We start from the raw sequence: 13,861 nt of genomic DNA, 5'->3' as shown, positions 1-13,861 counted from the left end.
TATATCATATCAGTACTAACCTGCAGGATCTGAAAAGCTACTTGAGTAAAGGGAAATTTCAAATTTCAAACCTTAGGAAAAATAGAGTTTTTGTAGTTGTGAAAGTACCACAGCATATTTTTCCTACTCCAATATTTCCATTTTAATGAAACTGAAATAAAATGGTGTTTATAATGACTATTATTGGATTCTAATGTTTGCCTAATTTGCAAAACATCAGGGAAGATTGCTTCTACCCTTTAACTGAGACAGCTTATTAACAATCTTTTCTTTTTAAAACTGTGGACATTTAAAAATAGAACTTCTACAAATGCAAAAGTAACTCACTCTTTTTCTGCATGATGAAGTCACGGATCTCATGATGCTGGGAAAGATTGCCAAAGACTCTGACAGCCTCCACAACTACATCCATATTGTCACTCATTAACAGCTTTAAAAGCACTATTGTTTTGCAGAGAAATAAAAATAATTACTTTTAAATCACAAATACATGGTTGGTTTTGTATCAGTGAATATCAGAATGCAAACAGCAACAGCAATAAATGTAATAAATGGGAGCAGTTGTCTGTCTGTCTGGTGGCAGCAAAGGGAGTGAGCTGATGGTAGAACAAGAATGAAATTGTGTAGGGCTTTGAAGATAAGACAAAGAGCTCCAATACAGGACGAAATGCAAAGGAACAAACGAGGAGTTACGGAGACAGTCTAAGCACATTTGCAATAATGGGAGCCAGTTTTGCTATGCAGTTTTGAGTGGGCTCATGTGAAAATCCAGAAAGACATAATAAAAAAAAAAGTTTTAATATATAAAAGAATTGATTTAGATTCTGAACAGATGGTCTTAGAGTGGGATGTCTCTTAAAGCTCAAATTATTTTCTGACATTAGCTCTCTTTTCTCAGTGCTAGTATAACAAGCAAACATTTTCTCTGAACAACTACTTAATATTGTCCCAGTCTGAAGCATTCACTTCCTTGCTGCTTTCCTGCTTAGTACTTGCACATATGATCAGTGTGTACTTCAGCAGTAGGAATGGGACCTTCAGCACTTCCTAGGAAGAACTACTATCATGGAGGATTTTGGTGCACGGCAGAGGAGTGATGTCACAGAAGTTGCATTTTTCAGTCTTCTGTGAGCACGAAGCAAAGCACTGAAATCAGTCCATCATACAGAGGATTCAAATAAGTCAACCCTTAACATCACAGAAGAATGAGAGAAAAAAAAATATAGAAGAGAGGTTGGCTTTGTTCCCATTACTTCTGCCTGTGGATGTTGCAATACTGACACACCTTGAACTTGTCTTAAAGAGACATCTGAAGGGATTTTGTCCACCACTCGTATCAAACAGCAAGTATTCTCAAAATGTCTGCTGGAGCAGAAAGCCTGCTGGTTTTCCATCTAAAGGTTTCTTCCTTCCTCAGTTCAGGAAGGTGATGGGACTAGTTCCACATGCCAAGAAACACGACAGGAAACAAGTAATTTGTTTCCACACTTTTCCAACCAGCAACAAGAGGCAGCTGGCTTATAGATGATAAAACAAATCGTGACAGAACAGCAGAGCTGTTACCTAGAGAGAATATGATGTCTACCAGTCCTGGCACTGGGCTGACAGCCAGGACATGTTTTCCTATTCCTCATTCTACCTGTTGTGCGAACTACAGGTTCTGTCTCTCCCCAATGTCTTGTCTATTTAGGCAGAAAGATGTGCAAGACACAGACTCTCTACCTTTTGTACAACATTAACACAACAGTTGCAGAAATCAGTGCAGTTCCTACACACACCTGACTGTTGTCCATAATGTCAGGGGAGAGAATCACACAATACAATATTGCCAATGGATTTATAAGCCAGAAACAGACAGAAATCAAACTCTGCATGTACAGAAAGTAAAAAGAGGAAAAAAACCCTCTTGCCATATTCTGATTAGAAGTAAAAAGCAACATGATTATTTTGGCTCAGGTATATGGATTTTGAACAAATCTAGCAAAAACTGCTGAACAGAAAACAATATGGCAAATTCCTTTGTGGAGGAAAAGAAGGGGTTCTGTGAACAATCCAACTATTTTCAAAAAAGTCAGAGTTATTTTCCAAAAGAATGGGAAATCATTATTGAAAGAATTTAGCCCTATGAGCATTATAATCGTGCAATATAATACCACAAAATGTTATCAGTGTCTTTACTTTCTACAGTGTCAAAATATTTCTGCTCTCTAGAAGCTATACAGAAAGTACTAGTTTAAAAGTCCTTACTTTCAGCAATGTGTAGCTTCTTGTCTTGAACTGCAGAATTCTTCACTTGGTAGTAGGACAAATTGTTGATTGTTGTTGCAGCATTGATGACCAACTCTTCACAGTCATCTACTGACTTGTATTCTGAGAGTAAAAAAAACCCCAAAACATATGCATATGTAGATACACAAACACATATCTAATTTTGCAGTGCATTCAATCCCAGAAGCAAACTGGGTAATAGTTTACATGGCCACTACTACAGTCAACCCTTCTGTTGTTCAGTAACATGGCAGAAGCTACCAGGAACACCTGATCCAAAAATGGCAATACAAAACCACTCTTTCCCATTATTAATTTACAGAAATCATTGTGACTCAGGCAACATGGTTTAAAATCTATTTAGTTAATACATTTTACAAATCCTGTTTGCTGCTTTAAGATGGCACTGAGGAGAGTATGCATGCAGAAACAGGGCTGTGTGATAGACATGGAGAAATGCCAAGGACTATTATACTGAACTGTCAGGTATCTAGGAAAAAAAATGGGAAAAAACCCCCTTCAACAATATTTGAAAGATTTTTCTCTTAGAGTTCCTGACAGAATGTTAACCCATGTGTAAGTCTGAAAGGCTTATCTGACTGAGGTTTCTGGCCTCAGAAGCCAAGAGTGAAGGAAATAGAAGAGGGGTAAGTTCATAGGTAGAGAGAACATTTTGTAGTCAACTGACTGATACAGCGCTCAGGAAGAGGGGCGGGTAGCAGAGAGAAGTTCTGATGGCCAAAAGCACCTACACAATCATTAAGACATTAAGACAGTTTCAACCCATGAGACCGAACCAAGTTGTGAGTCTGACTTGTCTCATCCCCCATGACTGGTAAGACAGTGTACAATCAGGTTGATTATCTTAACATAATATTTAATGTTCTCATTACACAGTACCACATACTGAGCTGTTTAAGATGTATCTTGTCACAGCTAAACTCTGTTATGGGGAGAACAGACCAGCCCTGGTCCGTAATTAGATTTGCAAGGGTTTCAGTAAGTGGTAAAGGAATTGCAGTCCTAATCCTCCATTTGGAGGGAGACACTCTCTTCCATCTGAAAGAGATAAAAAGGTTGGAAGACTGAAAAAGAAGAAAAAAGTGAGAAAAAATTATTTGAAGAGGCCGAAAGTTATGAGCGCAGAGAACAGAAAGAATACTTAATCCAAAACAGTCACAAAAAATGCAAACCTTAAAAAACACCGAACCACCACCAAACACATCTATAAGCACCTGATAAGAACAAACTTTCCTTATATATTAACTCTTGATGTGTTTAAAAAAAATTTTGTTTTCTTATCTTTAATGATCCTATCTGCAAATCTGATCACTGAATTAAAGACTTCTACAACATCTTTCCCCGGATACTGAAAAGTCAGTACCAAAGCAGCAATGCTTCCACTGTCTCAAACAGGCCTTCTACATAAAACAGTTTATGAATATCAGCCAATTGACTTTGGGGTTTTTTTGCAATGGAAAGTCCTAAACTCTCCTTACAGGCTGAACGAAGATAACAAACACAACAGAAATTTTATTACCTAGTACTGTAACAAGTAATCCTACAACAGGATGGGAAGCTGCCAGAGCTGCTCCTATGCTAGGGTGAATGGAAAGGTTGGCCAGCACTCTTATCAGTTTTATCAGAACATCTTCTTCTTCTGAAGGATGCTTTAGGTGTTTTGTTCCTTTTCCTTTTCTACCATGGTACCATGTCTGTGCATTCAAATCAAGTTCATAGTAGGTTTGGAATAATGATGTCAAGGTGTTAATACTTCCTTTTTCTTTAAAAAATTGCTCCCGGGACTGGTCATTCTTTGCTGTTAAATTACCAAGAATGCAGATGATACGGATAACCAAACCCTGCAACAAAATAAATAAACAAACCATGTTACACAGAAAACATCAGAAGGTGGTAGCTGCTTAAAAAGAAGATAATACTTCATTTGCTTCCCAATTCAGATAGTAGCACATCCAAAATAACAGAAGGAATGCCAAACACAGCAACCAGAAATAATTTTTTATGCTACCAATTTTCATAACCCAATTTACAGAAGAAATCAAAAACACCTAACAGAACTAGTATAGCACTGGAGTAATTACTAATGAGATATACTTAGTACAGGTCATCTATTTTTACCAAGCCCACAGTAATCTTAAAACATCTTAAAACTGCATTTTATATAACTAGAATAATCATGTGGGCCAGAATTCAGTAACCTTTCAAGGAAGCAAATGTCAGCTGCGATGGGCAGAGACCACAACCTTTCCTTTTCTAGGCCTGGTACCCATTGTAGAGGTTAAACTCCTTCCCCTTGATTTGTTACTGTTAACCCAAATTAGGTTTTATTAATTTCGTTGTTAATTCCAAACGCTTACAGATAGCTGAATTATTTGTTCCAGATTTTTACCAGAAATATAATCTAAATTGACTGGTCTGTAATTCCTCAGTTCCTCCTTTTTCTCCTTATCAAAACAGGCACCTTACAACCTTGCAATTCTTAACTTTTCAAGAAACCTAGGGATTGGGATCCCCTTTCTCTTCTTTTGTAAACACCAAAAGGTAAATTTCATCAGCTGGTTTGACAACATTAAATATGCTTCAGCTTGTTTTTCAGTGATAAAAGAATCCAGGCTGAAGTAGAGATTATTCATGTGGTCATACATAACCCTTTCAGAAAAAGAAGCCAAAAAAAAGGCATTCACACTTCACTATTCACAGTGGTATCTGTCAGTAATGCTCACCTTCTTCTGAACACCAGAGCAATTATTTCCTTGTTGTCTTCTCACCATAGTATAAAAGCTTTTGTTTCTCTTTGTATCACTTTGTAGGTGCACCTCATATTGTGCTTTGTTTTTTTTTTTTTTCTGATTTTATATGCTCTTCCTACCCTTTTATTTTTATCATTGCTGAATGAGACCTACTTTCTGTTTCTGTAAGGTATCTTGAGATCTCATTAACCAAGTTGCTCACCTACAGCACTTTCTAGCCTGACCTTCATTTTGTACATACCGAGATACAGCCTTTTTGCGGCAAGACTAGTTGATCCTAATTGAACAGCATTCAACAACATCCCCATCTTTTTTTACCCACCAGTATGTGATAAGCAAAAAATAAATTCTGAAAGTCTGAAGTAACTCAAGTTTAAACCACTTAAAACATTTCCCTCTGACACATTAGAGCCTACTAATTTTTTTTTAAAGTCTGTAGCTTTATCTTAACAGTGAAGGTAAAGTAACAGCATTTCTCCAAGTACATCAGAACCATCAACCCTTAGCTGCTAACCTGCTGTACTTGCACTAACCTAGAATTTTGCTAATCAATTCATATGCTGTTTTCTCCAAATATCATAACTATATTTACACATATTCTAACCCTCCCTGGTATTAGTAACATAAGTTAACCAGGCACAGTCTAACTTGTTAAAGTATACACTCCAATACTGAAGAAAAAAATATGTTTAGGCAGCAGCTCCTTCTTGGATACATGCCTTCATCAGTAAGTTTCAGGTTTTAAGCCTCTGCCACAAGACACTGGCAATAACATCCTCTCAGGAAGATGAGTGCTATCTCTGAACATGAGAAGCAGCAGTCTCCTAAGTGAGGAAATGGTTTTCACATCCATGTATTTAATAATATCACTCTGTAGGACCCACTTCCACGTTTTTTTTAACTAGGCATCATATTTTTGTTAGGATCTAAATGTCATCAAGACAATTTTTAATGAATATTCTTACTGACTAACCACTAAGAGCTTTCACCTTTGCTGGCACAACACCCAACTCACAAAGGCTGTAAAAATTTGAAACAAACAACTGATGAATCAGAAGAGAGAACTGAAAAAAGCAGGCAGTCTAGTTTGACTCGTTTATATTGACTTTCTAATTTTGGTCAGAATGCTATCAGCCCAGCAACAGCTCTACCCAATCAGAAAAGAGACAAACAGGTACCGCACAGCAATCAACTGGTATTTTGAGAAGTGTGATCTCAGCTGTGCTTTCCACCTACAGCCCAGCAAAACAAACTTATAAAATACTTCTTTTTTAGCTAAGCACATCCGGCTTTAATAGAATAGTACTGAAGTTTCATTATCTTTGACTGAAAATTTAACTAGCAAAGTCAAAGAGGAAAGCTGTACAACTTCTCCTGTGTAGTACAATGCTCAAGGGTTTGTAGTATTTTTGGCTGTATTTCTTTAAATGCTCATGGGTAAGGACTGCAGGCATAAGAAACACCACCTTAGAATGGCTGTGTAAAAAAATACATGCAAAGCTACACGACAGTTTGAAACTGCTTGCAAAATTAAACCCGTGCAAGGCCCATGGGCCTTTCTGTACATAGCAAAAAATCAATATAATAAATGAGATTACTGTGCATTTCTACATCTTTGAAGTATTAACTGCATATGGAATTTCAGACATTCTTTCACACTTACAGAAAAATTACACTTATCATATCAATGTATATAATATGGATGTTTTAACATGTATTGCACTAAAGACAAATTAGATTAAAGATAGGAATTACATTCAGTTATTTCATCTTTTTATAGTCAGGCATTCATGTGAGACATGATGAACACAGAGTGTACGCAAACCTGGGTGGAAGGCTATATAGGAGAGCATACAGCTTCACTTACACAAATAAATTTGAACAAACAAATCAAGAAAAGCTTGAGAAGATGTTTTTCTTTGCTTCCTATGTGGGAAGAAACAGTGGTATTTTGGGTTTTAAGGTGGTAATGGCACCACATACTTCATCAGCATTTAACTCTTATTCTTCTGGCAACTGGAGCATAAACATCTGATCATCACGGATATAAATGACTTTTTTGCTTATCTACTTGTGAAACGCTCTTCTTTGCACTGCCCTAGTAGCAAAGGTACCTCATGTACCTGCTGAGTCACAGGACCTGACAACAGTTTATCTTGGCAATTAAAAGTACACCTGCCTTTCAGTGCAAGCATGACGAGCACAGGTACAGACTGCACAGGCTTACGTATCAGTAGGAAAGGAAAGCAAATTAGGTCAGTAGTTTCTAACTAAAACAAGATCAATAAGGAAGGACAGTCCAATCTAGAACATGTGAACCTGGCCAAGTACCTGTGGTTACTGTATTTGGTTACTTTATTGGGCCTTCAGAATGGGGAGGATACTACAAAACAAAAGGTCAGATGCCAGCGGCTGAGTTCCTATTGAATCATCAGCTGTAAATGAAATCTGCTTTCCATGTTACACAAATTTCAGGGGAGTTAGTCAAAATTCTACCACCTGCCCTGCTTCTCATTCAAATCTAATTTACACTTCACTTCCAAATTTGTATTTTGGCTTTATTGTGCACCTTGGAAAGAAAATTTGGGAGTTTTCTTTGCAGACACTGATAGTCTACTTATAGGAAAAATTACAGTAGTTATACTAACCTGGAGCTAATCTCTTCCAAATACAGTAAAGATTCACCTCAAAGTGACATTCTACCTGTGAAAATTTCTGTTTAAACCCAGAAATGACAACTGTCACAAAATGAAACTCAATTTAAGGAATAAAAAAATGGGGAGAGGGCAGTGGTGTAGAACACCCTGGAAGTACCAAAAGCAAATAGAGAATGTCTTGACCGAGGAATGTGAAATAAGAAGCACAGCGGAGCAGTTTTGCCACAGTGACAGCAGGGAGTACTTTGTCAGTAAAGAGAACCTCCTTGTCCCCAAAATATTAATGCATTTGAGGAGAAGGAGAGGCCATCAGAAAAATGTAATTATACTTCTGTGTATCCACACCATAGGACCCTACCAAATAATTTCTACCCCCCCAAATCTGATCTTTTCAGCTGACTTTTCTGAAAAGGGTTCATTTGCACTTAGTGACTTTCAGCGATCAAGAACTCATGCTCAGGTTTGTTTGTGGACACCTGGAGACCTGGGAAAGGTGAAGAAAAGCAAGCACACTGTCACCAGAACGTCTGACAAAAAGCTGTGTTTGCTTCCTAAAAAAGTTCAGAAGCCAAATGAATTGAAAAAAAAAGCTGAAAACCATATCCCCCATGGTATTGCTCTAATGACTGCTGATCTCTCTGGTTAAAATCTTTATTCTTATTACTAGTTTAAATTTGTACAGCTTTAGCCCCTATTTCTTAGTAACCCTTTTTTTTTTTCTAGATTAAAGACTGGCCTACTAACAAAAATGTCTTCCTTAATATTCTATTAATAGGCAGCTTGCTAATGGTCTGACCTTTGTCATGGATAAATTAATTTCCTTGGGGGATTTTAACTCTAATAATTCTTTTAGTTTTTTTCAGAGGTATTCCCAAGCTTAAAGCATCGTTTAGAGAAACTAAATCAAAAATTACAACAACATATTTTAATAACAGTGTGTCTCACCAAGCAGTAGTATCTTATTATTTGATGTTCTATTGCTTACCTATCTAGTCATTACCTACATTCACTTGTATCTTTTGATACACCAGCACAGCAGGTTTCTATACGATACATGCCAATGAAGACTGGTTCATTATAAACTTTGAAGACTGTATTTCTGATAATTTCATACTCAGTGTACAGATCACATATTCTGCACTTTTCTTAACACTTTAGCTTTTTCTTTCAGACAAAAAAAAAAGAAAAAAAATCACAACTAAAGCATTAGGAAGATGCACATACACTTAGCAGGTCAGCACTCTGTCAGAAATCATACAATAGGGAAAGAGTGACCTTCTGTAGTTATTCATGTTTATCAGCAGCGAAATTCCTTCAGAGCTGTCAGAATACCTATCCTAGAATTGCTACTTCCTTCTTGCCAAAAGAAAGCTAATTCAGATTGATCAGTTATGAATATGCAAGTATACACACAAAAGGCAGGAGAAAAATCTTGTATTTTTTGCTCTTTAATGATCCATTACTATATTCCCTTTTTAAAATTGTCCTCTAGTCATTATTATAATGTTGGGCTACACTGAGGAGGAATACAACTGAAAATATGCACTAGTAAATGTATGAGAAAAGAACCACAGTATCGATGCAAGTTCTTTGTAGGGTTACCTTGACAAGCACTTCAGCAGAAGTAGTGGCATAAACAGCACTCAATCTCCTTTCCATTCAGTTTGCTTCCTCTGCCATATTACTGCCTTAGTATTTGTGATTAAGGAAGTATTTGTGTGGCTGTTCAACAAACTAGATGGGAAAGCAATGCAGATGATAATCAGGAAAGGACTGGAGTTCTTTTCTTCAGTTTTAGAGTTATTGGAAGCTGGGTTGGTTCTCTGACATGATGTATCGTGCTGTCACACAGACAACTGTCCTCAGCCCAAACGAGAGATGGCACAGAGGAAAATGTGAGTAACCAAAACACAAAGAACACGTGGGTCAGCACTGATAACCATTTATTTAGAAGCAAGCAATACACGTAGAAACACACCACTGCCCCCAATAACAATGTGAAAAAAAAACCCCTTTGGTATCTCATAAGACTGTGATGTCACTGAGCAGAATACCAATAACACTCTCAAAGCATTTAAAAGGCAAACTGAATCTGAACTAAACACAGGTGCAGCACTACACTACATAGGGAAGAGCCTGTGGTTGGTTTTGGGCAGTACACAACTTATGTTACATGACTGACTGAAACAGAGAGATGGTGGGGGCCTGGGAGCTCATCACAGAGCTCTCCATAAACCAGCCAAAATACAGACAGAAAGACCAGTCACTGCATGCAAATAAGCCTTTGCCTAATCAATAAAGCCAGAAACAAAGTGGAAAAGTTCCCTGCAGTTGCAGGCCTCACCTGTGACAACCTTCCCCATGGCAGCACTCCTAAGAGCAAAAAGGACATTAATAGCCCTGAAACAAAGTTTTTTTTCTTTGGGAGAGACAAGAGAAAATCTCACAAGCAAAAGCCTGCTTGCTCACAGAAGACAGTAAGCTGATTTGGGAGCCACTACCTGGTAGATACATTTGGGAAGGAAGCTGGTCAGACTCAGGCACAGTGAACCTGATAGATGTGGACATGTCCTTAAGAGGATGACAAGGCAACATCTCTTTATTCAATAAATTGCTTCTGACAAACTGATTGCTAAATCAGCCAGGTAATGCAGTGTGCAAATTATAATTGAAAATGAGTGCAGTCCTTCTAGCTGATGCAAGAGACACAGAAATAATAACAAATCTTTTCACATGTATCAGGACTGGGAAGTTTGCCAGAATCTGCAGAACTAATTGATGATCAGGATAAAACAGGAGCATTGAGAGAAGACAAGGTCATTGCAGAGAAGCTAAATGAGTTCTTTGCATTGATTCATGCCCACTCTAGAAGCAAGTGGGAGATCCCAATGCTACACCGTTCTCCAGGGAAGGCTCATCAGAGCATCTGTCCAAAACTGAAGCAATCACAAACAACTTTAAGGAACTAACTGACAAAACAAAGAGTAACCAATCAGCAGGACTAGATAATTATCCAACAGTTCTAAAAGAACTAATTAATTAAATAGCTTAATTACTAACAGCACTATGCAACCTCCTAAAACTGTAACAAACATGAAAAGATTCCAAGTGAGAATCAAGCCTGGTGTCTGGACCAGATAAATTAGTAGAGATCACAAAAAAAGAACAAAAAAATGAGTGGACAGCCACATAAACACAATCAGCTTTAAGACTTCTAACTTCTGACTTACCCAATTACTGAGTTCTTTGAAGGGATTAGTAAACATGCGCAAAAAAGACCCATCTGATATCACCCATGTGACTTTCCAGAAGACTTTTAACAAAGCCACTCACCAAAATCCTAGTAAAACTAATGAGCCATGATGTAAGGGAGAATGTCTTGGTATAGATAAATGATTAGAGGATGTAAACAGAGTAAATTAACAGCTCCTGCAATGGTGGAAGATGACCAGTGGAATTCCCAAGGTTTTGTGCTGGGATCTGTTGTGTTCAATTTGTCCATAAACACAGAAAATGGGCAGCAGCAGTGATATGGAAGAATGTACTGATTTCACTACGATATTCAAAGTACCACAGATGAAGGCTGAATGAAGAGCAGAAGAAGAATCGTAGTCAGTTAGTAATAAAATAGCAGATGAAATTTAAATGCATGAATTTAAACATGAAAGGATGTGCGGAAAAGAACAAAGCAAACATATGGTCATGTATAAAACTACAGCCTTTGAACCAACCATAACCACCTACAGAGCAATCTTGGAGTTAATGACAAAGTTTAATGATCACAGGTCAAGAAAGCAAACAAAGGATTGGGAATTATTGGGAAATAACTTTATGCAGGCATGCAAATCTATGATATGGCCACATCTTAAGTGCTGTGTTCTGGTTTCCTCCTCTCAAAAAACGAGACAGGAATCAGGATTGGAAAATGTTCTGAGAAAAGCAACATGGATACACCACGACATGGAACAGTCTCTCGATCAGAAAGGGCTAAGTAAGCAAGAACTTCAGCATGGAAAAGAGGTAACTCAAAGAGGGTAGGATAACCATCTAGAAAATCAAGGGAGGTGTAAAATGAACAATGGCTTAACCACATTCACAATACAAGAACCGGAAGGCATCAAATAAAGACAGTAAAGGCCAAATTCAAAATAAGCTAAAGGAATTATTTGCTGTACAACTCTTTGTCAATGGATCTTTAACACATTAAAAGTTTACAGGGGGTAGAAGAGAGACTGTAGAATTTCACAGAAAAGAAGTCAACTGAGGTTTATTTCATACACAGCTGGCTGAGGGTGTTTCCAAACTGGAAAGAGCTGGAGGTTTGGTAAGTATGCACAGGAAGTATCATACATGCCTGCTCCATTTTTACTGTTCTCTAGACATCTGAATCTCACCACTGCCGAGTATGAAGAATAGACTGGATGAACTGTTCATGTGATCCAATGTAACTATTATTCTGCTGAATAGGCAATTACCGCATCCCATGATGTCAGATTCTTAAACACATCCTTCCCAATTTAAAAAGTAAGCTACACTAAAGTGTAAGGGGACCTTTCTATACAACAGGCCTAAGATTGCTTCAACACAAATTTTAGTATCACACCCTGTGTTTGTGCTCTTAGGTTTGAAAATAGACTCCAAACTGATAAAAGATTACATGGAAGCTGGTAGGGCCCCAAAATGCCACCTAAGATCAGGTAGTGCCTGACTTATTGACAGAAGCTACTGTGCTACTGTCCTATTTAGGCAATGTCCCTGTTCCAAAAGCATGGCCTCCTTGTGACTTACGACATTAACCACAGCCCGAGAAAGTCACCGTTTATGTAGTTTATCTGGAAAGCTTAGAGACGATAATGATGTGGGAAAGTGGAACAGAAACCTGCTAAAACATTTCCTGAGATGGGCAAAAGTCTACAATGCTGACTAGAAACAGAATCATGCAAAGCTTATCCTGCAAGACAGAGGCTCTACACGAACACTTCTGACAGTTTTGACAGCATGTGGCAACCACCAAGGATGTTTTTTGTTACTCCACACAAGTAAGTTCCAAAGCCAACCATGAATACATACTTCAGATGTCTGCAAAAGCACAGCTGACTTCCCCAGTCCTACCCTGAAGATTCACCTTTTCCAGTCTTCTGTGTTCCCTACCTAAGACTATGACACATGGTATTATCAAGTCTTGCCAATTCAATTTCCCCAGAAGTCTTTCCCATAGAGTTGAATCACTACTTTTCCATTCCTTCTGACTCTTTCACCCAAGAGAAAATGACCTGAGAAAAAAGGGAAAAGAGCTGTACAGTGCAGTGTGGAAAGAAGAACAGAGAATATTTGGGTTGCAACTGTGGAATTCAGTGTGTGGTAAGGGTGCAAGTCATTAATCCTATTTTCAGTGCTCACATTTTAACTTTCACAGTACTTAATACTTATCTTTAAAGTCACAGATATTATAGTCCTTGAGAAAGTCTGAATGCTGGTTTTCCTCTATTTTTTCCCCTATATGTTTCTACCTGCTATGACTGCCAGTAAAAAACTTGATCCCACAAACTTTGCAACCTGAAAACTCAGAAAAACACACACACACACACACACTTCCTTTCTTCATATCAGTTTTCAGTCCTGAAGATTTTTAATGCTTTAATAATGATTTTTCCTTCTCTTTGCTTCTTCCCATAGCAGACAATTTTACTCACACTGCTGTTACTTCATTTCTTTTCAACACATAGCAACTCATGCTGTAACTCACTAGCTGTCAGCATTTTAAAACAAAGATCAGCAGTGCCAACTACACCTCAGGAAAAACATTTGCACTCCTCACAGCTCAAGTGTTTATTATATATTACAGAAAAAGTGGTGCATTACATTATCTGTGTCATTCTTTTTGTTTCTCCAGGGCTTCACTAAGCTGGCAACTGACAATTGCATGCTTGTTTCAAAACTGCAGTAAGAAATAATTATTCTGAAGACATTGCATATATAATCAACACAATGTAATAGCTAAGTTTTTTTAATACACAAGCTACTTCTTTACTCATTTGCATTTGGATAAAACAACTGACAATTTAACATAAAATGCAATGCTAACCTTGTGAAGAAAGATGTATTTTAGGAGCACTTAATAGACAAATGAGAAGCTAAATTCTGAATACAAAATAATAACAAACA

At 37.6% G+C, this 13,861-nt stretch overlaps 1 protein-coding gene across 7 annotated transcripts in view; it reads right to left on the bottom strand.

Annotated features, from left to right (window-relative positions):
• The window catches only part of ARMC2 (armadillo repeat containing 2), a 61,322-nt gene that overhangs the window by 8,014 nt on the left and 39,447 nt on the right, over positions 1-13,861 (bottom strand). For all 7 annotated transcript variants that reach the window (XM_048297297.1, XM_048297296.1, XM_048297295.1 and 4 more), the window contains 3 exons: positions 3,809-4,130; positions 2,248-2,370; positions 328-441 (listed from right to left, as the gene is read on the bottom strand). In XM_048297297.1, coding sequence (XP_048153254.1) covers positions 328-441; positions 2,248-2,370; positions 3,809-4,130 — 559 coding nt within the window. The remainder of the gene's footprint in view (positions 1-327; positions 442-2,247; positions 2,371-3,808; positions 4,131-13,861) is intronic.

The sequence above is a fragment of the Corvus hawaiiensis genome, chromosome 3, assembly GCF_020740725.1.
Source record: "Corvus hawaiiensis isolate bCorHaw1 chromosome 3, bCorHaw1.pri.cur, whole genome shotgun sequence".
Classification (NCBI taxonomy): Eukaryota; Metazoa; Chordata; class Aves; order Passeriformes; family Corvidae; genus Corvus; species Corvus hawaiiensis.
This window is presented reverse-complemented; position numbering and strand designations above follow the sequence as displayed.